The 27,906-nt window shown below is 45.1% G+C and overlaps 1 protein-coding gene across 1 annotated transcript in view; it reads right to left on the bottom strand.

Moving 5' to 3' along the window:
* Positions 1-27,906, bottom strand: part of FAT3 (FAT atypical cadherin 3) — a 656,439-nt gene that overhangs the window by 167,303 nt on the left and 461,230 nt on the right. Inside the window, exons 4-5 of the mRNA XM_018043498.1 lie at positions 5,613-5,927; positions 3,091-3,301 (exon numbers count right to left, since the gene is read on the bottom strand). Of these exons, the coding sequence (XP_017898987.1) occupies positions 3,091-3,301; positions 5,613-5,927 (526 nt within the window). The remainder of the gene's footprint in view (positions 1-3,090; positions 3,302-5,612; positions 5,928-27,906) is intronic.

A 27,906-nucleotide genomic window follows, 5' to 3' on the forward strand; every position in this document is an offset into this window, starting at 1 on the left:
AAAGAGTTGACATTTAAAGAGGCTGGCTGGCTGGATGCAGGGATGGAAATAAAATCAAGTTCTGTTTGGGCATCTGGCCCAGTAAATTTAATTTGCAGGAGAAGCTTGAATGGATGCTACCAGATACACAGTGAAATCTGTGATGGAAGCATCTAGACTAGAGGGACCACCTAGTAGGTCTATATTAAGAGAAGTACATGCATGCATGCTCAGTCATGTCTGACTCTCTGCGACCCCATGGACTGTAGCCTGCCAGGCTCCTCTGCCTATGGAATTCTTCAGACAGCAATACTGGAGTGGGTTGCCATTTCCTACTTCAGAGATCTTCCTGACCCAGGGATCAAACCTGTGTCTCCCAAGTCTCCTGCATTGGCAGACAGACTTAACGACTGAGCTACCTGGGAAGCCCATTAAGAGAAGCATCTGAGCACAAAAACTGGAAAGATTCTATAAAAGGAGCATAGATTTAGGAATAAAGCTGGAGAAACAGGAAAATGGATGCCATATTTCTAATCATGATTCCTAGACATGATCTGGAGCAGCCTAAAGGGACTCCTTCCTGAGAGGGCTCTGCTCTGTCAACTGCCTGTCTCTTCTTGGACCAGTCCTCATTTGGCCAAAGGCGCTGTGGTGGCTGAGAACACAGTGGAAGGTCACAGTGACTCTGGACAGGTCTCAGGAGGGATCAGTGGGGTTAACACATGGGCTGCCTGGGGCATCTCCATTGGCTGGCATCATTACCCCACTCACCCTGGGTGGAGATCAACAAAAGCAATGGCAGGAGGGAGGGGGAGGACACAAAGACCTTGACCTTAAGGGTTAAGACTGAAGCCAGGATAAACACCAGGAACACATACGCCAGCGCTAATACTGCTGAATGGAATGCAGGCAAGTCAGGCTACATGCAGCATCATTAGGCATGCTTTCCTACACACAATCATATACACTCGCAGGCATGCTAAGGAGTTGCAAAAACGACTTGGATAACTGGGGTCAGGTGGCCGGTCAGACTGAGCATCAGAGAAAGGTGTGCTTGTAAGATTTCTCAAGAGGAGTGCTTGCAAGGGCATCCTGGGGTGGGTGGGATGTGCTGCGTGTCAAGAGGTTGTATGCCTGCATCACGCAAGGGAGAGAAACAGTGCTTTCAGGCCGTAGAGGCACTTGCAAACTGGAGTGTCGGAGAAGGATGGAAACGAAGTGATCATTGATGGCAGAGGGCAAGTCCTCCCACGACTCAGGAGCAGGAGGAGCCTCGGCCTTTGGCTTTCCACTGCACTTTCCCTCGAATTACCAAAAACAAGTCATGATTGCACGGAGACACGCTGAAACTGAGATGCATCTTCTGTGACCCTGACAGGGGGCGATGGTGAAGGAATTACCAAAGGTGACGCAGCACCGACAGCCAGGCGATGCCTGGTGTGTGAGAACACGACTCAGAAGATGGAGGAGCAGAGAGATCTTTCATGGATCAGAAGAGGTGCCATTTCAAAGGCGTTAAGTGGAAATGAAGACGGAGTGGAAAGCTGGCAATGACGATGGTCATGCACAGGGATGGTGTGATCGACGCCCATTAAGTGAAAGAAAGCCATTCTACCAGCATTCTAGAAAATGAAATAGGTAGAAAACAAGCCTTTTCTTTGGGGGAAGTTCAGGGGACACTCTACTGATGTTCCATTTGGGGGCCGTGAAGCACTTTCTGTGCTTCATTAAAACAGATGTGGAACATTCTAAATGCTTTCCACAGACCCAGTCATTCCTGGGAAGAGAGGCAGGTTCCTGCCCATCCTATCCAAGCAGTGGCACGTGAAGGAAATGATTCCCCAAGACCAGCTCTCTGGAGTCACCGCCCACCACAGACAACAGTGGGAAGTCAGCCTCAGCTGGACCCAGCGTCAGACCCAGGGCTGGCGCGCACTCCCCTTCGCTTGGATTCCTGGTCCTCAGCACTTATTTCCTCTCCACCGCCTCTCCCTGCCAGGTGGGGAAGGGCTGTTTTGCCCTCTTTTTGCAGCCTGGTGTGCTTGCTTGCTTTCTTTCAAGGAATTTAAAGGTTGGCTTTTAAGGTCTATCCTGCCTGCGTCCATCTGCTTTTTGTATTTGGCTCTCGCAGGAAGCTCTCGCTGGCTATATATCTAGGCTCTGTTTCTTGTCCTTCCTATTGTGGACAACAGCCTGGGACTCTCCTGGTGGGGCTTTTGGGTCTACGTATGGCACTCCTTCAAAACTGAGGGGTTGGGATCTATTTGAATTTACTTTTCAATTGGAAAAGGCCCAGGTAAACTAACCTATGAAAAGATCAAAACAACAAAAAGCCCACATACCTCAAAAGCAGAGAAAAAAGTTTCTCTAAAGAAATCAGAACGATCCCCCCACCACCCCAAATCCAAACCCCATCGAACCTCAAACAAAGGAGTCATTGGATATGAGTAACGCAATCGCTGTTAGAGGCATGTATGAAATCTGTGGGCTGCACTTCAGCCTGTCACAGGCAGTTATGAAAGATGTAATTTAATTTGCTTAAAAAGAAAAAAACCCGTAAAAGGCAGATTGGATAGCTGTATTTTAGCAAATGTGTTTGCACTAAGGGTACCTTCTGTTGAACAGTTCTGCCCACAAGCTGTCTGTAGAATATAGAACATCTCTCGAGCATGCTTGCCACCTTGAAGCAGGGCAGTCGGGAGCAGAAAAAAAAAAAAAAAAAAAGAACAGAATGCAGAAAAAAGGTGAAGAAAAAGAGAGAAATGAAGGACAGCAAGTCTAGTACCATCAATACATTTAGAAATGAGATTAGCCAAGTGTGACAATAGAATTTAAATGACACACAGAAAGACATTAAGATTGCAGTAAATAACGTACTATGGAAACTCCAGCCAGAGAGCACTTTCGGTTCAGCTTAGCTACAGAGCTCAGAACGAAAGCACAGGTCGACTATTCATTTTACTGGCTCTTCTGCATTCCAGCACTATACATCTTTTAATCTTAGCATAGTCTTTAAGTGTTTTTGTTGTTATTATCTTTTCTTTTTTGCTAGTTGCTCTGAACAGTCAGTGATTACGTTGCCCAATACTGCCCTGGGGGACTCAAACTTACCGACGATGTCAAACCACAGAAGGGTGTTAGCTGGCTGCACAGACACCACGCCGACAATCTCGGTGACTCTGTCATTCTCCATGACTGTGAAGTTGTAAAATGGCTCATCGAAGGTCAGTGGCACCGGTGAAGGAGGTGGTTTCTTAATCCATTCGATGTGGAGGCGGGCCGTGGAGGACTTCTGAGGGCGCCCGTTGTCCACGGCCTTGATCTACTCACACACGGAGAGGACAGAGAGCTGTTTCAGAGCCTGGGTCCTGATGGAAGCCTACATCTGTCACTCGTATACTGTGGGGCTCAGAGTCCATCCTCACGATGGGGTTGGCAAGGGAAAGACGAGGGGAGCGATCTGAGGACAACGGGCTCAGGGACTGCGGGAAGCAACTGGGGCACATGGGGCCCCAAGCACGTTTGCCAGAAGCTGTTTTGAATCACTGCCAACCTTGCAGATGTGGGAAACTTGAAAAGCAAGTGGTGCACTTGCGAATTTTAGTGTTGTATGGACTCGAATGACAGCTACGAAAGTAAGAAGAGCTAATCTGATTCTTACAGCTGTGGTGGTAGTGTCGAGAAGGGAACAGATGCATTGCCATTGCCATGCAGAACTGTCACATGGGATTCCAAGAGGGAGATGGGAGGAGGCAGGAGAAAGGCACCAACCTTGCAAAATTCATCTCAGAGGCCCTCTGGTTAAGCCAACCCTGAAGGAGTGAAGGAGACCTCTCTCAGTGGAAACATAGGCCCCTCGAGGCAGTGGAGTAAGGAAGGGAGTGTTAATGGCTCTTCTCCATGGTCTGATATAAGGGCTGAGAAAAGCACGTTTCCTTGCCCAGATATGTAGGGTTAACTGCTATGCTGTCCTGGACTTAAATGTGTGTGCGGGTGTTGCAGCGGCAGGGGAGCGGGGGTTGCAGTTAAGTCTAACAAGCAAACCATCAGTGACAGAAAATTTAAAAACCAAAATGAAAAAGGACTGTAAACTATTACATTAATAATACCATTTCCAGATGCATTGCTAATAGTTGTAGCCTTTAAAAGCAGTGACAATTCATAGATCCCTAGTGCTGTGTTCATGCGTGATCACTTCGCCCCAGTTTCTGTGAGAGGAAGGGCCCTTGATGATAGATGTCTTAGGTCGGGTTTCCCAGGAGCAGAGTCTGAGACAGGGATGTGAGTACAAATGATTTCAAGAGGAAGTGTTCCCATGAGAAAGGGAGTGAAGAAAACAAGATAGAGGAGGATGCTAAGCAAGGATGTGGTCTCAGCTGAAGTCTAACCTCAGCCTGATCCCAAAGGGAGCTCTGAATCATCACTGTACTACTGAGTTGGATCCACCTGGAGGCAAGGCTTTTATATCTGGTGTCAGTTAGGAATTGGCTGTGGGCTGCTGGGCTAGTGTAGGTGTATAGATCATCTTGGCTGAGAAGTGTAGCCAAGGATGACTCTCTGAAGAAGGAATCAGCTTTGAGCCCCTAGCAGTCAACATTCACAGCAGCTGGGGGATGGCTGGACCAGCCTGATAAAGGGGATCTAGGCAGGGTATCAACAGTATCCACTGCAATCCACCTGGTCCTCAAAGACTTCCACTGGCAAGTCTCAGACAACTGCAGCAGCACCTGTTACATCAGGGCTGCTGACGGTAGAAACAGGACTGGTTTTTAAGTTATTTTCTTTTCTTTATTCACTCTTCTGAATACACGACTGAGCAGGGAATGGAGCCCAAATCCAGTCCACAGGCATAACAAATAAACGGACTCAGACCATCCTTTAAAATAACAAAGGACTGACCATACACAGTGGAGAAGGCTGGAGACTGAGAAAAAGATGGCAGATGGAGATAACTCTTGACAGTTGGTGGGACCCTGGAAAGTGCCCATCACCAGTGAGGCTGACCAGTCTCCTTTTAGGCATAGCTGTTGCATGTCTGAAGTGGTTGGGGGAGCAGGATGGTGCCTTAGGCATGGTATTAACAGTTCAAGTCTTTATTTGAGATGGTGCTCATACCTGTTTTTATTTTTTATTTTCTAACAATGATAAATGTTACGTTTTACTTAAGATTTTTCACTTTTTGCAGAATAAGCCTAGCTATGATTCGTGTCCCTCAATTTGTACAGCTAAATTCATGTTCGATCACATTGTCAACAATTACAAGTGTTGTTTTCATTGGGATGTCTTCAGGACATGTTGAGTGGCGGGCAGGTTACATTATCCCGCTGCTCCCCTCCCCTCACTTTACATCTATGCTCAGTGCCCTGAAACGATCTGGGGCTACAGGAAGTGTGAGTGAGTAAATGATGGGGCAGGCTGTGTACTGGAAATGGGGAGGTTAGGTGTTAGGACACAAGCAAAGAAAATGGCCTCATTATTTAGGAGTGTCACAGCAACAGAAAGTAGCCTTTCATTGTTATATGGCTGCACTTTTTGGTCCAGAGATTTTTCTGTTTTTGCTTAAAACATATATATGAATAAGAAAATAACTTTCTCCTCCTCATTAATGTTATTGAGGTTCAGAAAAATCTTACCGTGAGAATGTCATAACTCCCTGCTGTAAACTGCTTTCTGGAAGAGACCATGCCGGTTTTAGGGTCAATGAAGAACCTGCCATCATCATTCCCGTCCACAATACTGTAGGAGATCTCAGCGTTGGGGCCCTCGTCTCTGTCAAATGCAAATGCCCTGTAGATGGGCTCTCCCCGCTTCTTCCGGTCACGCTCTGGCAGCTTGATCTGGTAGACCTTCTCTGGGAACTGGGGCTTGTTGTCATTTTCATCCAGAACCTGAACCACCACCCAGATGGTCGACTGTTTTGGGGAGAAGCCACCATCTGTCACGGTCACCTGAGTTTTGAAAGAGAAAGTGTTTTACAATCAGAAAAGAGAGAAGCTTTTCTCCCCATTCCTCCCCTTGCCGCCCCATGAAAGGTCTGTTCTGGGCAGCAGGGCATCCCAGCCTCTCTTTTTCTTGCAGTTCATGTCAAATGCATAGCTCTTCATCATCCATGCGTAAGAGCAGGGAAGACCCTCAATCTGGTAAAGGAAGTCACGGATACAAAGGTAGGAAGGAAGGAGGCTCTTGTCGTGGTGTGAAGAGGGGAGGCAGAAGAAATATGGTTGACTTTACAAAATGTACCAGGTTACAGAGACGCAGCAGACCTAAAACGTGCCCCTCTCTGCTGAAATTCACTCAGTGGCATCCGACTTTTTGCGACCCCATGGACTGTAGCTCTCCGGACTCCTCTGTCCGTGGAACTTTCCAGGCCAGAATATTGGAGTGGTTTGCCATTTCCTACTCCAACGCCCTTCTCAGCAGACACCAAACACACAATAACCATTATTATGTGTTAAGCCAAGGGTGTTTCGTCTAATCCTTGGGCAATGCCATCACCATCCAAATTCTTTCAGTACTCATGCTTTTTTCTTTCTTTTCCATCTTCATGTAAAATTTGTGATTTTTCTTACATTGTTACTGAACAAAAGGAAAACTCTGATTATAAGTTACAATTTTGATGGCTGCTCATAAGTACATTTGACAGTTACAATATGTTTTTAACAGTCATAAAATATTTTTTCTTCCTCTCTGGGAAGCGGAAAAGAATGGCCACCCTTTCCCATAACTCTGAGATGCTATTCTTATGCATGTCTGTGGAAATGGAGAGCGGAGAGAGAAGAAGAACTTGTAGATAAAGAATCTGCATGGCAGATGTAAACTGTCTTTGAGTCTTAGGATGAATAATCTTCTTGGTCATAGTGATGACAGTTACCATTTTATTAATACTTAACATCTGGATGGTGACATATAAGCACTCTCCTATCATTCCTCAGTAAGTGGAGCAGGTTTATTTATTCCCATTTTACAGATGAGAAAACAGAGGTCCCATCTTTACTAAGTCTAAAGTCAGGTACTGAACTTTTGGCAGTACTTGGTATTGTGTTTAATCACAAAACCTGGAGGAACCTCTATTCAATCTTTCAGTCATTACCTTGATTGAACTAACTTTAAGACTAACTATAAGATAGTTTATTATTTCAAAATACATAATTGGAGGTTGGAAGGGACATAAAGATGCACTCGGCATCAACAGGAGAAAAACCACAGTGAGTTACAGCCCCTCATCACCCAGTTTCCCACTTAGTGAAGCAACCTTGACAGGAAAAATGAAGAGAAAAGTGGCCCGACCCGTGAGAAAACAAATTAATGGCTTTTTGCAAAATGGGACCCCAATCTAGCCCAGTTTCTCACACAAGCTGCTTTAAAGTGAGAGCGAAGTTGCTCAGTCGTGTCCAACTCTTTGCGACCCATGGACTGTAGCCCACCAAGCTCCCCCGTCCATGGGGTTCTCCAGGTAAGAATACTGGAGTGGGGTGCCATTGCCTTCTCCAACAAGCTGCTTTAGAGCATGGCTTTAGTAGAGTTCAGGTAAATTTTCATAGGAGTTCTTGTTTCCTTTGAAAAATCAATTAAGTTTCCTTCCAAGGTTATTTCCCAATTGGCTTGTTACGTTTCACAAAAGAAACACCGTTAGGGCGACTATGTGCCAAGGCTGGATTTTGACTCTTGAGTTAATTCTTGGACATGACGAGTTCTGAAGAGGCACTTTCCGCTGCTGCTGCTGAACTAAACTGTTACACTCCCAGGTGAGCTGTGTTGACCAAAACACATTGATTTCTTTGCGCTCAACCCCTCTGCCTCTCTTTTCTGCTTGAACGGCCCCTTTCCAAATCGAAACTCCCACTGTCCTCCCTGTGCCCAGAATCACCTCCTTATTGCTTGTCAGCACGTGCCCTGCAGAGGGCTCCAAGTGGAGCGCTGGGGCGACTTCAGGGCCAGGAGGCTGCCAAGGAATGGACAGGCCCTCCTGGGGCCATTCACCTGAGGATCCTGCCACTATGAAGGTGCCTCCTTCTGGAGTTCGCCCGGGTGTACGAACCCAAGTCTGCTTACAGGTGGGAAGGGCGGCAGCTGCACAGGCTCATAAACAGCCTCCAGGCTCACCTGCATCGCCGCCTCTCCCTGGGTGCCAGCCCCCATGCTCCCCCGGGCACATGGGCATCCTTCGGGTCTTCCAGCATACTCGCTTCCATCTCAGGGCATTTGCCTATGCCATCCTCTGCCCCTCCCTTCACTGACCTTGGCTGCTCATCCTTTGGATCTAGCTGAAATGCCATTTCTTCAAGGATGCTCCCCGACTACACAGATCAAGTACCAGCTGTCCCCCACCGCTCCCCCAGCTGCTCTATCTCCCTCCTGAATTATGCACTCTTGAAATACCTTATACTCTTCTTTTGCAGCACTTCAGTTCAGTTCAGTTCAGTTGCTCAGTTGTTTCCGACTCTTTGTGACCCCATGAATCGCAGCACGCCAGGCCTCCCTGTCCATCACCAACTCCCAGAGTTCACTCAGACTCGCGTCCATCGAGTCCGTGATGCCATCCAGCCATCTCATCCTCGGTCGTCCCCTTCTCCTCCTGCCCCCAATCCCTCCCAGCATCAGAGTCTTTTCCAATGAGTCAACTGTTCGCATGAGGTGGCCAAAGTATTGGAGTTTCAGCTTTAGCATCATTCCTTCCAAAGAAATCCCAGGGCTGGTCTCCTTCAGAATGGATTGGTTGGACCTCCTTGCAGTCCAAGGCACTCTCAAGAGTCTTCTCCAACATCACAGTTCAAAAGCATCATTTCTTTGGTGCTTAGCCTTCTTCACAGTCCAGCTCTCACATCCATATATGGCCACAGGAAAAACCATAGCCTTGACTAGACGGACCTTGGTCGGCAAAATAATGTCTCTGCTTTTGAATATACTATCTAGGCAGCACTTACTGTCATGGAAATTAATTAAGCACATGATTTGCCACCAAGCTGATAAGTTGGTTAAGGGCAAAAACTGATCTCGCCTGTTGTGTTCACTGCTCTTGTGCATGTCAAGTCACACAGGTGTCATTTGGGTTTTTACTTAATAAATTAGACCCTAACTCAGGTCCTATTTGGACAACCTCTTTAGCCGAAGCAGTCTCACCTCGTATGACCTTTGTGGTTCATTCAAGGAGTAACCCTAAGCCGCCTCTCTGCCCATAACGCCTCCATTTCCTCATCCCCCACTTTAACCACCACTCCTATGCTGATCATTCGTGCTCAAACCTCGTCTCCCATCTCCAAACCAACACGTTCAACTGTTTACTAGAAATCTACTCTCTGGACCTCACACATGCACCCCAACATCCCCAAAGCCCCATCCTGAAAAAAATCATTATCCTCCAATCTTCTTCTCCCTTTTGCATTGTCTCAATGAATGACAGCCCCCACCCCTCACCCACTCACACACCGGTCTGCACCAGGACCCTGGGCGTCCATGCAGTGTCCCTGCTCTGTCTAACTATTCACATTCAAGCAAATGTGGAGGCCAGGAGGCATTTCTCATGTGCACCATTCACACCTGTCTCTTCTGGGACAGGCCTCATCTGCATCTTACTTGGAGACCCTCAGTGGCCTTCTGGTCTCCCCATCTTCAGCATTCACCTTTGTTGTAAAGTGTTATTTCTTCCTCAAAAGAAATAACTTCTTCCTTCCATCTGATCACATCACTGGCCTAGCATTTTTCAGGGGCTCTTGAGGCTGAGGGTCTGGCCTGCCGTGATTATCACCGCACTCTGACTGCTCGTCTCCACTCTCCATGCTCAGCTGCACAGCGAGCTTGGGGTTGTGCTGAGTATGCCGTGCTCTTACACCTCCATTCCTCTGCATATGTGTTGGCTTCCATGGAAGTCTTTCTCTTGAGAATACACCTGACTCATTCTAGAAGCTTCGATTCAAGCACTGTTTTTTTCTGCAGAGCCATCCCTGCCCCCTGCAGACAGCTCTACATGTCCTCACCATGTTCCCCCTCCACTGGGTGTACTGTCTCAGGACATTAATTATCACTGTGCAGCTTGAAGTGTCTGTTGCCTTGTTGGTCTGTGCTCAATCCTTCCAGATTGCGAGCAAGTGGAGGTCAGGGACCGTCTCATTCATTGTTCTGTTTGACACCCTGTACAGCCAAGTGCCAAATAAATGTTAAATGAAACTAAGAAGTGATCCACTCCCAACTCTGCCCTATGATGATGAATGGAGGAAACATTCAGACAGTGAAGGGGTCTGCTGCTTATCTGCAGAAAATGAAGAGACTGGTAACATAAGATCTCCCAAGTGCTCTATGATTCTCTGAATGGGGTCATGTAGAGGAAGACAGAATTTTGTTGTTGTTGTTGTTGTTCTGTTTTGGCTGGGACAATATGGCTTGTGGGATCTAAGTTCCCTGACCAGGGATCAAACCCTGGTCCCCTGAACCGGAAGTGTGGCGTCAACCGCTGCACCACCAGGGAAGGTGCAGGTAGACACAGTTTTAACCATACACTGGGGTTCATTACATTCCTCACATTGTTGCTAAGCCCAAGATTACTTATAACAATTTCTAGCTACTTCCAAAACCGTGCTGATCCGTGTGGACACTTGTCTACAATTTACTCCAAAGATCTTGTGTGTTGGCTCCCTCAGGACAGTGTGAGCTACTTGAAGGCAAGAACTTTGTCTTCTTCATCTCTTTCCTGGGACCTACCCTACTCCTAATAAATGTTTGTTGACCCAAACTACAGTCCCTATAACCTCAAAGTCTTAATGTCTGTTATCATTTCTCTAGAGCCACTCATGTCTCCAGCCACATTGGTATCTGGAATATTGAAAGTGAAAGTGAAGTCGGTCAGTCATACCCCACTCTCCCATGGACTATAGCCCATGAGGCTCCTCCATCCATGGAATTTTCCAGGCAAGAATACTGGAGTGCCATCTCCTTCTCCACGGGATCTTCCCAACCCAGGGATCGAATCTGCGTCTCTTGCACTGTTAGCAGATGCTTTTACCATCTGAGCCACCAGGGAAGATGCTGCTGCTGCTGCTGCTAAGTTGCTTCAGTCATGTCCGACTCTGTGTAACCCCATAGATGGCTGCATGGTTTGGGAAGATCCCTTGGAGAAGGAAATGGCACTCCAGTATTCTTGCTTGGAAAATTCCATGGATGGAGGAGCCTCACAGGCTACAGCCCATGGGGTTGCAAAGAGTGGGATATGACTGAGCGACTTCACTTTCACTTTCAATATTCCAGATACCAACGTGGCTGGAGACATGAGTGGGTCTAGAGAAGCAATCACTGACAATTCCATCAGATCCTCAAACTTCACACTTCACGCTGCCCTAGACCTCAGTCCATCATGCGGAATTAGCCTACATGGAAGGAGCAACCCTGGAGACTGAGCCCAACTGAGATAAATCCTCATCACCTCCTCTGCTTCATTTTTCACAAATGACATGTAAGGGATTAGCCACTGTTTAGAAACTATCCACATGTCCTCTCTCTCTGCCACCCTAACCCAGATTTTCCACTCTCACAGTCGATCAGCAATCAGTGGTTCGGCAATCAATCACAATCCTGAAAGTTTAATTTCTTTCATTATTTACAGCTAACAAGGAATCAGAAACAATGTAGTGCCACTGAAGGACAGCAAAGCTCGTTTCAACTTTCTGCGCTCCCCTGTGATCCATGAAGACCCGGCAGAGCCAGAAGGCAGCAGCACGGCCCGGAGCACGCTGATGACACAGGACACAGAGGAGCCTGGGTTACATCTCTCCACAGAAGAGGCAAGAGCTGCACAGGGTCAAAAGTGGGCGAACGCCGCCGAGGGAAGGCCGTACTTCTCTCACTCTCCTTCTAAAGAATATTTCATTTATTTATTCGGCCTCGCTGGGCCCTGGTTGTGGCACATGGATCAGGGTCGCAGTGGCAGGTGAACTCTTAGTTGCGGCACGAGGGGTCCAGTTCCCTCACCAGGGGTCAAACCCAGGCCCCTGCCTTGAGAGCACAGAATCTTAGCCACTGGACCGCAGGAAACTCCCAGAAGGCCATGCTTCTCAGTCATTTAAATTGCATGATGTATTTCCTTTTCTCTCTCCACATGGCAGAAAATAAGTTAAGTACATAAGCTGCCTGAGAGCTGAGACATTGTGTCTTGTCTGCAGTATTGTCCCAGGGATTATAAGAGTGTCTGAGAATATATTCAACATTTCCATGATGAAGAGTTTAATTCTGTCATTCTCTTCAACCCTTGATTTATCAAAAATGACTACTTCCAGGTCACTAACCACTGAACTGCCAGGGAATTCCCCTATATTTAAAATTGTAAACCTTTCTTCAGAGACTACATATCTCTCCTGCCCCACTTTACATTCATCTTGGAAGCTTTATTTTCATCTGATATCTTATATACACTTCACATGTAAGCTTGTTTATTGCATGTCTGCTTCTTTAAGAATATAAGCCCCAGGAACCTCCCTGGTGGTCCAGTGGCTAAGACTGTGCTCCCAATGAAAGGGGCCTGGGTTCCATCCCCAGTTAGGACACTAGACTCCACATTCTGCAATTAAGACCTGGTGCAGCCAAATCAATAATAAATGAATATTTTAAAAAAAATATGAACTCTACAATACATGCATTTTCATCTTTTTCGTTCATAGATATATCCTGAGTGCCTACAATGGTGGATGTAATAGGCATTAATAAATACTTATTAAATCAATCAACAAAATACTCATCCAGTGCCTTCTAGGTACAAAACTCTCTTCTTTTTAGGCAAATTGGGAAATCAGTCAACCAACAAGCATGGGTTCCTATCAATTCACCCCTTCCCAATGCCCCAAATCCTTCTTGCTGTTCCTGACCTCTGGTCATCTGGCCTTATTCAGATATTTTCAATAAGAACTAATGCCTTATGAAGCAGTCCACGTGCTGTTTGATAGGTTCAGTCTTCCCAAAGTTCTTCTTCTTATTGAACCTGGATCTATCCATCCATTCTTAGCCTAGACAGACAGTAGCTTCCTACAGACTGCCTTTGTTTCACTCTTTGTAACTATACAGAAAGACTCAAGTTCCTCTTCTACACTGTGCCTGTTATCTACTGCTGAGTAACCCCAAACTAGGTGGCTTAAGATAACCAGAATTCTTTTATTAACTTGCCTCCTGCTAGGGCTTGAACAGAGCACTTCTTCCTTGGAGCCTCTCATGCAGCTGAGGTCATCAGTCACTCGGCTTGTGGGCACTGGTGACGTCTGTTGGTTGATGGCAGTCACTGGCTGGGACCTCAGCTGGGGCTGAGATCAACAGGCCCAGGATCTACCAGTGACCGCTTCGTGTGGCCTGGGCTTCCTCACAGCGTGGTGGCTGGGTTCTATGAGCAAGAGGCCTGGAGGACAGTAAGTGGCAGTTTCTTCAGGCCCAAACCCAGAACCTGGCATAGCTCACTTGATCCATGTTCTATTGGGCAGCAGTCCCAGAGTCCAGATTCAAGCAGATAGGTCATAAACCCCACCTCTAAATAAGGGAAACTTAAGTAATGTGTGGAGGGGCATTTTTAAAAAAATATTCATTTAGTTGGCTGCATCAGGTCTTACATGGGATCTTCACTTCAAGACAGAGGCGCCAGAGAGGCGGGGGTGCCCACAGCATGTGGGGTATCAGTTCCCTGTACTCAGTCCCTCAGTCCTGTCTGACTCTTGTGACCCTATGGACTGTAGCCTACCAGGCTCCGCTGTCGATGGGATTATTGTGGAAAGAATACTGGAGGAGGCTGCCATTTCCCTCTCCAGGGGATCTTCCCAACCCAGGGACTGAACCCACAACTCTTGTGGTTCCTGCATTGGCAGGGGGATTCTTTATCACTGAGCCACCTGGCAAGCCCAAGGATCAAATTCATGTCCCCTGTGTTGCAAGGCAGGTTCTTAACCACTGCACTTCCCATGGTGGGGGGGAGGGGGCATTTTTAAAACTACCATACTCTCATTATCAAAGGAATGCGAATCAAACCCACAACGAGGTACCATCTCATACTGGTCAGAATGGCTGCTATCAAAAAGTCTACAAACAATAAATGCTGGAGAGGGTGCGAAGAAAAGGGAACCCTCTTACACTGTTGGTGTGAATGCAAACTAGTACAGCCACTATGGAAAACTGTGGAGATTCCTTAAAAAACTGGAAATAGAACTGCCATATGACTCAGCAATCCCACTGCTGGGCATATACACCGAGGAAACCAGAATTGAAAGAGACATGTGTACCCCAATGTTCACTGCAGCACTCTTAGGACATGGAAGCAACCTAGATGTCCATCAGCAGACGAATGGATAAGAAAGCTGTGGTACATATACACAATGGAATATTACTCAGCCATTAAAAAGAATACATTTGAACCAGTTCTAATGAGGTGAATGAAACTGGAGCCGATTATACAGAGTGAAGTAAGCCAGAAAGAAAAAAAACAATACAGTATATTAATGCATATATATGGAATTTAGAAAGATGGTAACTATGACCCTATATGCGAGACAGCAAAAGAGACACAGATGTAAAGAACAGTCTTTTGGACTCTGTGGGAGAAGGCGAGGGTGGGATGATTTGAGAGAATGGCATTGAAACATGTATATTTCCATATGTGAAACAGATCACCAGTCCAGGTTTGATGCATGAGACGGCACTCAAGGCTGGTGCACTGGGATGACCCAGAGGAATGGGATGGGGAGGGAGGTGGAAGGGGGGTTCAGGATGGAGGACACATGTACACCCATGGCTGATTCATGTCAATGTATGGCAAAAAACACTACAATATTGTTATTAGCCTCCAATTAAAATAAATAATTTTAAAAAGCTGCTATACTGATAAAATTCTTAGGGATATTTGAGAATCCTCACCCCAGACTGAAAAAATTCAAATTCATATAATCATCTCTCAGGTCATTCATTACGTGCAATGAATTTCTATTAATTACAGTGCTTGCCTTTGTCAGGATATTTTCTTATATATCAGCTTCATTCTTACAACATGATAGCCAAGACAAAACAAGACAAAAAAGCACATCAAACTTACTCGGATCTGTGCAGACTGCTGTAGTCTTAGAGACAGTCTCAAGTCTGTGTATTCAGCTCGCCATCCTACTCACGCTAAGTGGTAGTCCTGTCACACAGCTCTGAGAAATGACTGAATTAAACCATGTAGGTCTTTTCCTTCAGAGAAGCAATCAGTGTGTGGTTTCCTTATGAAGGCCAAAGTGCTGGATTTTACCGTCCTTACTATTCAATGTCACCTTACTGAAGGTTTCAGCCCCATATTCTAGGCTGCTGGGATCGTCACAGTGATGACAAAGAGCAGGTATCAAAAGGTTACTGTGCTTGGAGGGCTCACTCTGAGAGGCATAGTCCATGCTCCTTTAATTGTGCCTTTTGCTGTTGAAACAATCTCATGAGGACTTTCCTAGTGGTCAAGTGGATGAGAATCGGCATGCCGATATGGGAGATACGGGTTCAATCCCTGGTCCTAGAAGACTCCACATGCCATGGTGCGACTAAGCCTGTATGTCACAACTACTGAGCCTGCTGAAGGTACTAAATTTTAGCCTGGTTGCCTAGAGCCTGCGCTTCACAATAAGAAAAGTCACCGCAACGAGAAGCCTGTGAGTGCAATGGAGAGGAGCCCCCGCTCACCACAGCTAGAAAAAGCCCTGTAGCAACGAAGACCTAGCACAATCAAAAAGAAATAAATAAGTCAGTTAGTCAGTTCAGTCACTCAGTCATGTCTGAGTCTTTGTGACCCCATGGACCGCAGCATGCCAGGCTTCCCTGTCCATTACCAACTCTTGGAGTTTACTCAAACTCATGTCCATCAAGTCAGTGATGCCATCCAACCATCTCATCCTCTGTTGTCCCCTTCTCCTCCTACCTTCAGTCTTTCCTAGCATCACAGTCTTTTCCAACAAGTCAGTTCTTTGCATCAGGTGGCCGAAGTATTCGAGTTTCAGCCTCAGCATCAGTCCTACCAAGAATATCCAGGACTGATTTCCTCTAGGGTGAACTGGTTGGGTCTCCTTGCTGTCCAAGAGACTCGAGTCTTCTCCAACCAAAAGCATTAATTCTTCAGTGCTCAGCTTTCTTTATAGTCCAACTCTCATATCCATACATGACTACTGGAAAAACTATAGCTTTGACTAGATGGACCTTTGTTGGCAGAGTACTGTTTCTGCCTTTTAATATGCTGTCTGATTTGGTCATAGCTTTTTTTCCAAGGAGCAATCTTTTATTTCATGGCCGCAGTCACCATCTGCAGTGATTTTCAAGCCCAAAAAATCAAGTTTCTCACTGTTTCCATTGTTTCCCCATCCATTAGTCATAAAGTGATGGGACCAGATGCCATGATCTTAGTTTTCTGAATGTTCAGTTTTAAGCCAACGTTTTCACTCTCCTCTTTCACTTTTATCAAGAGACTCTTTAGTTCTTCTTTACTTTCTGCCATAAGGGTGGTGTCATCTGTGTATCTGAGGTTATTGATATTTCTTCCAGCAATCTTGATTCCAGCTTGTGCTTCATCCAGACCAGCATTTCTCATCATGTACTTTGCATATAAGTTAAATAAGCAGGGTGACAATATACAGCCTTGACATACTCCTTTTCCTATTTGGAAACAGTCTGTTGCTCCATGTCCAGTTCTAAGTTTTGCTTTTGCCCTGCATGCAGATTTCTCAGGAGGCAGGTCAGGTTGTCTGGTATTCCCATCTGTTTCAGAATTTTCTAGTTTGTTGCGATCCACACAGTCAAAGGCTTTGGCATAGTCAATAAAGCAGAAATAGATATTTTTCTGGAACTCTCTTGCCTTTTTGATGATCCAATGGATGTTGGCAGCTTAATCTCTGATTCCTCTGCCTTTTCTAAATCCAGACTGAACATCTGGAATTTCATGGTTCATGTATTGTTGAAGCCTTGCTTGGAGAATTTTGAGCATTACTTTGCTAGCCTGTGAGATGAGTGCAATTGTGTGGTAGTTTGAGCATTCTTTGGCATTGCCTTTCTTTGGGATTGGAAGGAAAACTGACCTTTTTCAGTCCTGTGGCCACTGCTGAGTCTTCCAAATTTGCTGGCATATTGAGTGCAGCACTTTCAAAGCGTCATATTTTTCGATTTGAAAAAGCTCAACTGGAATTCCATCACCTCCACTAGCTTTGTTCGTAGTGATGCTTCCTCAGGCCCACTTGATTTCACATTCTAGGATGTCTGGCTCTAGGTTAGTGATCACACCATCATGGTTATCTGGGTCATAAAGATCTTTTTTGTATAGTTCTTCTGTGTATTGTTACCACCTCTTCTTAATATCTTCTGCTTGGTCCAGACCATTTCTGTCCTTTATTGTCCACACCTTTGCATGAAATGTTCCCTTGGTATCTCTAGTTTTCTTGAAGAGATCTCTAGTCTTTCCCATTCTATTGTTTTCCTCTATTTCTTCGCATTCATCACTGAGGTAGGCTTTCTTATCTCCCCTTGCTATTCTTTGGAACTCTGCATTCAAATGGGTATATCTTTCCATTTTTCCTTTGCTTTTAGCTTCTCTTTTCTCAGCCATTTGCAAGGCCTCCTCAGACAACCATTTTGCCTTTTTGCAATTCTTTTTCTTGGGGATGGTCTTGATCATTGCCTGTTGTACAATGTCACGAACTTCAGTCCACAGTTCTTCAGGCACTCTGTCTATCAGATCTAATTCCTTGAATCTATTTGCCAATTCCACTGGAGAAGGGAATGGCAAACCACTTCAGTATTCTTGCCTTGAGAACTCCATGAACAGCATGAGAAGGCAAATAAATAAAGGAATGAATGAATAAATAATTTTTAAAAGCCAGGATCTATCCATTATTTTAAAAAAAAAAGGAAACAAAATGTCAGGACACACACACTACTATTATACCCATTTGATAGATAAAGGAGCTCAATTTATGACCTTGTCCAAGGTCACACTGCTCATAGTGGAGAGGTTTTTATTTTAATCCTGGCTGTTTGGTTTTTACACCCTGGGATTAGCACACGACAGCCAAATCTGGCCACTTGTTTTTTAAAAGTTTTATTGGAATGTAGCCATCCACACCATCTAAGAACATATTATCTACAACAGCTCTCCTGCTTTAAAGGTACAGTTGAGTACTTGAAGCAGAGATTATATAGGTCCCAGAGCCTAAAGTATTTATTATTCTGTCCTTCACAGAAAGGTTTTGCCAGTCTCTGTTCTCAGCCTTATGTTCTGCTGCCGCTTTGGTTCACAGAAATCACTGACGCATGTTTGTTTTGCTCAGTCCTCGGCGTGATCATTTACACTGTCACTATCTTTCACGGGAACCCTGGAGACATTGCCATTTCTATTCTATGGCTGGAGACAGTAAGACTTCAGAAGTGATGTAAGTTTTGCAAGGCCACTCAGCCAATAAGTGTCGGGACTTGGGTTTGCACCCAAGTCAGCTTGGCTTCCCAGCTCCCGCTCTTTTGCTAACCTGCACAGCCCATGTAGAAGCATCTGTTGACCATCTGTTTAAAATTCTCTCCTCAAGCGTGGCTTTGGATCAGCATCAAGCTTGTAGCTGTGCTTCGAGAATCAAGCTTTCCTCTCCTTTAATAATTGGGGCCATCCCCGTCTCCAGCCTTGTGGCACCCTTCCTGTCCTCCTCAACTGCTAAAAGACTGCCACCAGACCATGGGCCATGGCTGGAACTTGTTTCACCTCTCTAAAATTTATTCAGTGGAGATCCAGCTTCTCCTATTTTGCTATGTGTCTCCACCTTCAGCGCCCCTCTCACTGAATTCACCAGGCCCTTCTCCTTGGTAAAGGTGATGGGAGGAAGGAGGATGAAGCTGAGTGGTCCCCAGTTTCTGTTCTCTCCTACTCATCAGGCACTTAGTGCTTATTCTGTGCACACACTCTTCTAAATCTTTAATAAATATTAACTAATATATCCTTACATCTGGTTTCCCAGGTGGCTCATGTGGTAAAGAATGTGCCTGCCAATGCAAGAGATGAAGGTTCAGTCAATCCCTGAGTCAGGAAGATCCCCTGGAAGAGGAAATGGCAACCCTCCAGTATTCTTGCCTGGAGAATTCCATGGACAGAGGAGCCTGATGGGCTATAGTTCGTGCTTGCATGCCCAGTTGCTTCAGTTGTGTCTGACTCTTTGCTCACCTATGGACCGTCACCCTCCAGACTCCTCTGTCCATTGGATTCTCCAGGCAAGAGTACAGGAGCGGGTTGCCATTTCCTCCTCTAGGTGATCTCCCTGACCCAGGGATCAAATCTGTGTCTCCTGTATTGAAGGCAGATTCTTTATCCACTGAGCTACCTGTGGGAAGCTTGGGCTACATCCATGGGGTCACAAAGAGTCAGACACGATTGAGCGCGCACGCACACCCTTAAACAAGCCCCGGGGGCAGATGGGATAGTCATCCCCACACTGCAGATTAGGAAAAGGCTGAGCGCAGTGAAGTAAAATGGACTCAGCCTGCGCCAGGGCCTGTGCTCCTCACCTCTCTACCCTCTGCTGCGTCGCACCTGAACGCTTGCTCCAACTCCTTCCTGTAAACGCGGTCGGCACATGCTGTCTCACAGCCCTTGGCACCATAGTTCAGCCTCGAGCAAAGCTGGCAAGCCTACGGCATGAGGGCTCTGCTTCTCCACTCTGGCAGCCGCAGCCTGAAGCCACCGTGGGCGTCAGCAGGTCACTCTTCACGCCACCTGTGGGGCCTTGCACAGCCAGGGTACAGCTGTCTGGAGCACTGTCCCATCAACCCATCTGCCTCCACCCCACTGAGCACACCCCAGGCCCACATCTCGGCACCTTGCCTTGGCTGCTGCACACCTCCTGCCTGTCTGGCAACCCTTTCTTCTTCCCGAGTACTCCGTGCCCTTTTTCTGAGTCTCCTGATTGCTCTGAGCTGTTTCAGCACCTGAAACTCTTCTAAAGTGGAAGACAAAGCTTAAAAGAAATTTATTTTCCCCTCCCCTTATTTCATCATCTAAAGTCTCAAGACCTGGCTAATAGATTCTATGCCAGGAAGAAATCTAAAGACAAGGCTATTTAAACTAAGGCGGTTTCCAACCTCATGTGGCAAGTCAGTGTCAGATGGACTGCAATATGGATTCTCCTAACTCTCTGATAGATGCGTGTGACCTCCTCTAGCTGAATCTAAGGGCTGGTCACCTCAAACCTTGGGCTAGCTTTGCCCTTTACCCAAAGGTATCCTACACATGTTATCATCTTCTTTGTGCACTATAAAGGGAAAAAGGTTAGAGAGCCTTATAGTAATTGCAAATACTAACAATGTCATCCTTCTTTGGATCTGATTATATTCCAACACAGTATGTCTAGAGGTCCCTGGATTCAAAAGACATGTGCTTCATGGGTAAGATATTAGATGCTGTTGACAATAAACTCTAGTGAGGATGCCTATCTGTTTTCACTGTTTCACTCCAGGGCCCGTTGTGGATGGCACAATATTTACCACTTATGTGTGCTGGGTATCTGTATTCATGGTCACCACACAGGTGGACGAACGGATGAAGGGCCCCATTGCAGAGTATTTTCTTACCCCTGCCGTGTTGCTTTACGGACTTCAGAACCTCAGCCTAAGGAGAGACTGGCTTTCCTCACTTCTATTATATTCAGGAAGGCATAGTCACTAGACATTAAGGCTCAAGTCCTTGGAGTTTAGGCACCATTCTGGTTCCATCTGCTCACTTTACAGATGAGGAAACAGATGTAGACTGATGTGTTTCTTAACCCAACATCATATCGTTGGCAATAAGCTCAATGTTTCCAAGAGATTAGTTCCATGACTCCAAGCTGCCCTTTGAGCTTCAAATGAAGCATGCACTCACAAATTCTCAGATACAGATATCTAATGATTTCAGTATGGCAGAGGCTTTAATTCAGGCATTTTTTCAAAATGCTACTCTTAAAAAAATAGAAGTGTGTGTAGAGTAGATGTCATCTTTATTTTTCATGTTTACTTATTATCTTCAGAATGTTCCACAACCATTAAATCCTTAATCCTTCTGAGACAGCAGAGAGGTTGAAAACCAGTTTATCTCTTCCTCACAAGGGGAGCAACCTTCTCCAGAATACTCAGAGGCTAATATGGAGGCAAGGGCTGGAATTCAGACCTGTCTGCCTATGTGTTCAGACTACTGCATTGCTGGGAAGACAAGGGCTTCCCACCATTTCTAGAAAGGAAACTACTAGCAAACAGTAAATTAAAGGCTACGTCTCAAAGGAAGAGCAACCTGAAGATAAACTTTCTGGAACCCCCACAGTCACTCATACTTTCCGTGGAAGAAAAGAAATCATAATAATTTAAAAAATGCCCTAAACCATCTGCCTTTGGACTTACTACATGCAATTTCTCTTATCTGACCTTTAACTTGGCATCATGGCATTAATAAGCCAGGCGGGGATGGGAAAGTGTCCTGGCCCCTCCCACCCTGCCTTCCCCATCCCATGTTGCGGGACCTACGCTCGGGCATCTCAGGAGGAGCGCGCTCAGTGGTTTGCATGCATTCGCAGAGTGGTTTATTTTATATGGAAAAGTCTCCATCTGAAATTTTTAAAAAGGAAAGAATGAGGAATGAAAGGAAAGAAAGGAAGGAAGAGAGGAAGAGAGGAAATGGAGGAGAAGGCGAGGAGGGAGAAAACACTCAAGTATGGTGTGAGGGAGGGAAGGAAAACGGGGAAGGGAGGAAACAACAAGGTCGAGGAGGTAGGTAACCTTTCAGAAGAGGTGAATCTGGAAGGAATAAGCAGAATTCTTTTCTGAAGAGAATAGGGGTGTACTACCTTCCACGGGCTTCCCTGATGGCTGAGTTGGTAAAGAATTTACCTGCAATGCAGGAGACCCTGGTTCAATTCCTGGGTCGGGAAGATTTGCTGGAGAAGGGATAGGCTACCCTCCCCAGTATTCTTGGGCTTCCCTTGTGGCTCAGCTGGTAAAGAATCTGCCTGCAATGCAGGAGACCTGGGTTCGATCCCTGCACTGAAAAGATCCCCTGGAGAAGGGAAAGGCTACCCACTGCAGTATTCTGGCCTGGAGAATCCCATGGACAGTGTAGTCCATGGGGTCACAAAGAGTCGGACACCACCGGGTGACTTTCACTTTCACTTTCCCTTCCATCCAAAGAAAGCCATTGAGAAAGTTATGGAAACAATAAAGTCCAATCACTTGGATACAGAAGATGTGCTATACATAAGGATCAAATATTACTTACTCATAAAAAATTTAAATGTTGCCATTTGCAACATGAAACTAGGGATTATCATACTAAGTGAAGTAACTCAAAGAAAGACAAATACCACATGATATCAATTATATATGGATTTTTTAAAAAAGGATACAAATTAATTTATTTACAAAACAAACTTACAGACATAGAAAGCAAATTTATGGTTACCACAGAGGAAAAGGAGGGGCAGAAGGGATAAATTTATAAACAGATACAGGCTACTGTATATACAATAGATAAGCAACAAGGATTTATTGTATAGCATGGGAACTATATCTAATACTTTGTAACAACCTAAAGTGGAAAAGAATCTAAATATATATATGTGTGTGTGTATATATACACACTGGAGAAGGCAATGGCAACCCACTCCAGTACTCTTGCCTGGAAAATCCCATGGACGGAGGAGCCTGGAAGGCTGCAGTCCATGAGGTCGCTGAGGGTCGGACACGACTGAACGACTTTACTTTCACTTTTCAGTTTCCTGCATTGGAGAAGGAAGTGGCAACCCACTCCAGTGTTCTTGCCTGGAGAATCCCAGGGACGGGGGAGCCTGGTGGGCTGCCGCCTATGGGGTCACACAGAGTCGGACACGACTGAAGTGACTTAGCAGTATATATACACACATATAGCTACACTACTTTGCTGTACATTCAAACTAACTTAGCATTGTAAATCAACTATACCTCAATTAAAAAAAAAATCCATTCATCAAATTCTGGGACTGCCAACCTTTGGGAAAAATCTGATGAGTTTGCTATGAACTTTCTTTCAGAAAGTTTCTTTTTTCTAAAATGTTGTTTTCCAAATGGTACAAACCAGAGGGGCTCCGTGACCCACAGAACCATGGAACATAGGCTTTCAGGTCACTCAGTCATACTCTTCATTTTTGTGCTATTTCTCTCTGCACAAAGATGCCCATTATCAGGGAGCCCCAGGACAGTCTGCTCACAGTCCACCCAGGAAGTACAGCGTGTTGATTACCATGAGTCTGTGAGCCGCTCTGGGACTGGTGCAATGCTACCACAGAGCTCGTGCTCAGGAAATGTTTGTTGGCTGAATGCACCTTCGAAGCTTGTATCTCAGGACAAGGAGGCACTTCTTCCTCACCATGTTGAGACCCAGCAAAAGTTAAATGGCAGCTTTTTTTAGAAAGATCCTTGACCAATTCCCTTTGGCAGTGGCTGCTAATATTACAGGCTTTGTCCAAATCTCTTTTTGCACTTCAGGAAATAAAGTGTTTCTCAGCCTGACATCCCTCAGAGCTTTTTTTTTTTCCCCCTGCAGAGAGGTATACATCAGCTACTAATCTCATCACATTTCCATTTCCTGCCAGGCTCATCTGCTCATCATTTTCTATTCATAAAACTTGCTTGATTCTAATCTTCCCTATCAGCAGGAACTAAACACCTCTTCAAAGTTTCTTTAGAGCAATGGTGATTACCACACATGTGCTAACTCCCCCTTTCAAACAGATGGGTCCAATCTGTGTGCTCATATGTGGGCCATTAAGAAAGTTCTGCCAGGAACCGAGAGGTGACATCATATTAGCCCCAGGACTAAATCCCCCTGCACCACTTCACAATCTCCCTGACATCAAGGCCTTAGTCAGTCAATTCATGATTCCACACTCCCCATTCTGTGAAACAGAATCCACGAGGTATGAATTACAATGGGAAGTGTATATTAGTAGCCTCCCCTCTCTTTCACAGCACCGGACATCACACTTTATATTACCTTTATCCTGGCAGACTCTCATGCCTTAGCACCACTGGTGATGCGATTTGAATGAAAGCTCTCTAACACTCTCCAGGCACCAGATTTTGGGACTTTCTCTCAATGGTAAAGACTTAATGCAAAAGTAAGGACCTTGTTCTAATTATCAGCGCAGGAAATTTGGCTTTTCTCCTCCTAGCAATTCAACCTAGGTTTGCAGGGCAGCTTAGCAGGTCATCTAACAGCTTGTCTACCTAAAAGTAGATCCCATTGACTGCAGCCTACCAGGCTCCTGTCCATGGCATTTTCCAGGCAAAAGCACTGGAGTGGGTTGCCATTTCTGTCTCCAGGGGATCTTCCCGACCTGGGGATCGAACCCAGGTGTCCTGCATTGCAGGCAGATGCTTCACCCTCTGAGCCACCAGGGTTTAGCCCACCTAAAAGTATATGAATTTTAAATTTATGAACTTAAAAAAAAGGGAGTGCCCATGTATATGCGTACAAAGCACATATGGGCTAAGAGAGGAATCATGGACTGGTGGGCCCAGAGATATGCTTTTACTTGGCCCATACAGACTGTTGAAAGTTTTCTGTCTACATTAAAAACTAGAGAGGTATCACGCAAAAAGTCAAATACCCAGTCTCTCCTGAAAAATCACAATAACTGGTCCATTCTTCTCTATATTTCTTAACTGCCACCATGTCAGGTGTCATTCATCATCAACACTCGTGCAGACACTTTTCTTGGAGTAGAGAAACATTTCTCACTATCTATATTCCTGTCAAAAATGGTTATAAAATATAGATGTGGAGACTGCATAGTCAAAAGCAAAAGCGAAAGACAGCATGTCTTTTGGTAAGTGAAGGACATTTCTGTAAGTTTAACATGCAAACACTCTGCTTGATCTGTACGTCACTCACTGAACATGCCCGAGTGGAGTCTGGAGACATTTGGGTGGGCAATCCTTGGTTTAAGGTGTTGGTAAAAATCTCTCTGTAATGATAGAGTATTTAATTTCATGTGTGGTGGAAAGGAAAATGTAACTCCTGGGAGAAGCTGTTCAGAGCAAATAGAAATGCATCTTCATCATCATTCCTTCTCCAGGTACTGTGATTGCAGATGTGATAGTTTTAGAAATATTAGAAGTTTGCAGAAGACATCTTTGGCCATGCCACCATTTAAACAAGAAACACAAGTCATCGTGAGTGCTCTTCTTGCTTTCCCCTGACATCTCATCAGTCCTTAACTAGGGACCCACAGCTGTGATACACACTGTCCTTCATCTAGACGGGCACAGCCCTGCTCCTGGAGGCTCAGCTCAGTTACAGAGTACAGACCAGATTCAGCGCCCGGGGACCTTGGCCAGGAAGCCCTGGGCAGTGTACGTGTCTGACTCCAGTGACAGCTCCGACAAGTTCTACCTCTGATATGTCGTTGGTGGCTCTTGGTTCTTTCTTCTTGCTTCTTGGGGTTCAGCTTTCATTATCTCCTGCTGAAACTATAATGTCTTTCATCAAACTGCCTCCTCTCAGTCCATTCTTTAGGAGACCAGTGCATGCTAAGTTGCTTCAGTCGTGTCTGACTCTGCGATCTCATGGACTGCAGCCACTAGGCTCCTCTGTCCAAGGGATTCTCCAGGTAAGAACACTGGAGTGGATTGCCATCTTCTTCTCCAGGGGATCTTCCTGACCCAGGGATCGAACCCACAGCTCTTATGTCTCCTGCATTGGCAGACACGTTCTTCACCACTAGGGCTACCTGGGAAGCCCTGAGTTTTTAGAAGACCAGAAAATCTTCTAAAATGAAGTTCAGATCAGTCCATTGCTGAAAGGTCTTTAAGTCCCTCTGTTAGGACAGATTTCCATAAAATGTGCCATGGAGAACCCCAGTCCTGCAGGGTGGAGAGGGTCTAGGATCCTAGAAGTTTGAATTATATAGATCTTTCTTGGAGCTTCACAATGCACATGAGCAGAAACATGGCTCAGAAGAAATCTAAGCAAAGAAGCTACTGTTTAAACCAGTATTTCCCAAACTTATTTGACAACAGAATGCTTTTGTTGAGAGATGCTTATTACTGTCCTTCAGATTTGACATTTTAAGGGACATACTTTGATAAGTACTGAATTATAGGGTCAAGTCCATACTCTTTAGTATTAAATTATAAGATTCTTTAGTACTGATACTGCTGATCTACTGGGCTCTTCTCAGCTTCTGGTTTCCACCCACTCTCTACCTAAAGTTTTAATCACACAATCAGATCACATATTCAACAAATATATACAGTGCTTACAACACGCAGGGTTTTAGGCACGGGGTAAATAGTGATGAGCAAGATGGACTGCCTTTCCTGCAGGGGCTCCCTGTCAACCTGGTCTTCTAATGTGGACTGTGTACTTCAGCTTGCTCACAGCTTTACTGGGGTTCCCTCAGTATAGAATCCCCTTTACTTCCCTGTTCTTGCAGTTCTTACAAAATCCTCCGAGGCCTCATGCAAATGTCTGTTCTTTTATGATTTCTTCTCAAGAGATTATGTTCAGGTAGGATTACTTCCTTCCATGATTCACTTGACTTGATTTCATATACTAATACATTACTGATCACATATCTGATTATTATGTATCTGTCCTCTTTTATTCCCTTGCCTTAAACGAGCTTTGCAAGTTCCCTGAAGATAAAGGCAATCAATCACTATCTGGGTAGCATCCTGCATGATGTCTGGTACATAATAAAGGTTAAACTAACATCAATTTCTTTTGGTTTTCATAAGAGGCACAGGAAAAAGCCCCTGCATTGGGGAAGAAATTATCCTGCTTTTTTCTACTTCTAATGGATGTTATTTTTATTTTGAATCATAACAGATATCTTAGATTGCTAATAAATTAGGTAGACATCCTGTGGGTTAGAAGCAAACAGTATTCATTATCCCATTAACATAGCTATTAAGAACCCTGTGTTCTTTTGAATTCATCACAGAATAGGTAGGGTTTGTTCTTTACATGTGATAAAATAAAAATCCCTGGGGAAACATGTCTTAGGATATAGCTACTAAAAGAGAAAGATGGTTCATCTTAGATACTTAAAACATCTTAATTACTTTCACAAGATAAAAGGGAGTATATGCAAGTTTTAAATAAAGATCCGTTCAGTAGACTAAAATAGATTCGCAAAGTTAAATTCAAGGGTGAATATAATGATCAAAATGCAATATTTAGGGCTTCCCAGGTGGCACCAGTGGTAAATAATTCACTTGCCAACGCAGGAGACGGACTCGGGTTTGATCCCTGGCTTGGGAAGATCCCCTGGAGTAGGCTCCAGGCAACCTGCTCCAGTATTTTTGCCCAGAAAATTCTGTGGACAGAGGAGACTGGTGGGCTGTAGTCCATGGGGCTGTGAAGAGTCATATAGGACTGAGTACATGAGCACAGGATGTAGTATCTAGGAAGCATTTATCATGTATCAGTATTTAGCAAATCTATTAGATGTGTATTTGCACTCACCCAGCTTTAACCTCCTAGGAGAATGTAAGACACACATACTTAGTCCTAGGTTTAAACCATGTCCCATCTTCAGGGAGCTTTCAGAGTTTATGCTCATTTTTATCAAGCCACCTAAAAGGCTGCATTAAAACTGTGAGCTCCTTGAGGGCAGGAAATGTGTCTTTCCTTTTTCTATTTTCAGTACCTACAGCAGAATGAAAGCAATGCACAGAAAAGTAAACGGCCAAAGTTATGAAGCACAAGCTGGAGAGCTGGAATCAAGACTGCCGGGAGAAATATCCATAATCTCAGCTATGCAGATGACACCACCCTTATGGCAGAAAGCAAAGAAGAACTAAAGAGTCTCTTGATGAAAGTGAAAGAAGGGAGTAGAAAAGCTGGCTTAAAACTCAACATTCAGACAACTAAGATCATGGCATCCAGTCCCATCACTTCATGACAAATAGATGGGGAAACAA

This window comes from Capra hircus, chromosome 29, assembly GCF_001704415.2.
Source record: "Capra hircus breed San Clemente chromosome 29, ASM170441v1, whole genome shotgun sequence".
NCBI classification, from domain to species: domain Eukaryota; kingdom Metazoa; phylum Chordata; class Mammalia; order Artiodactyla; family Bovidae; genus Capra; species Capra hircus.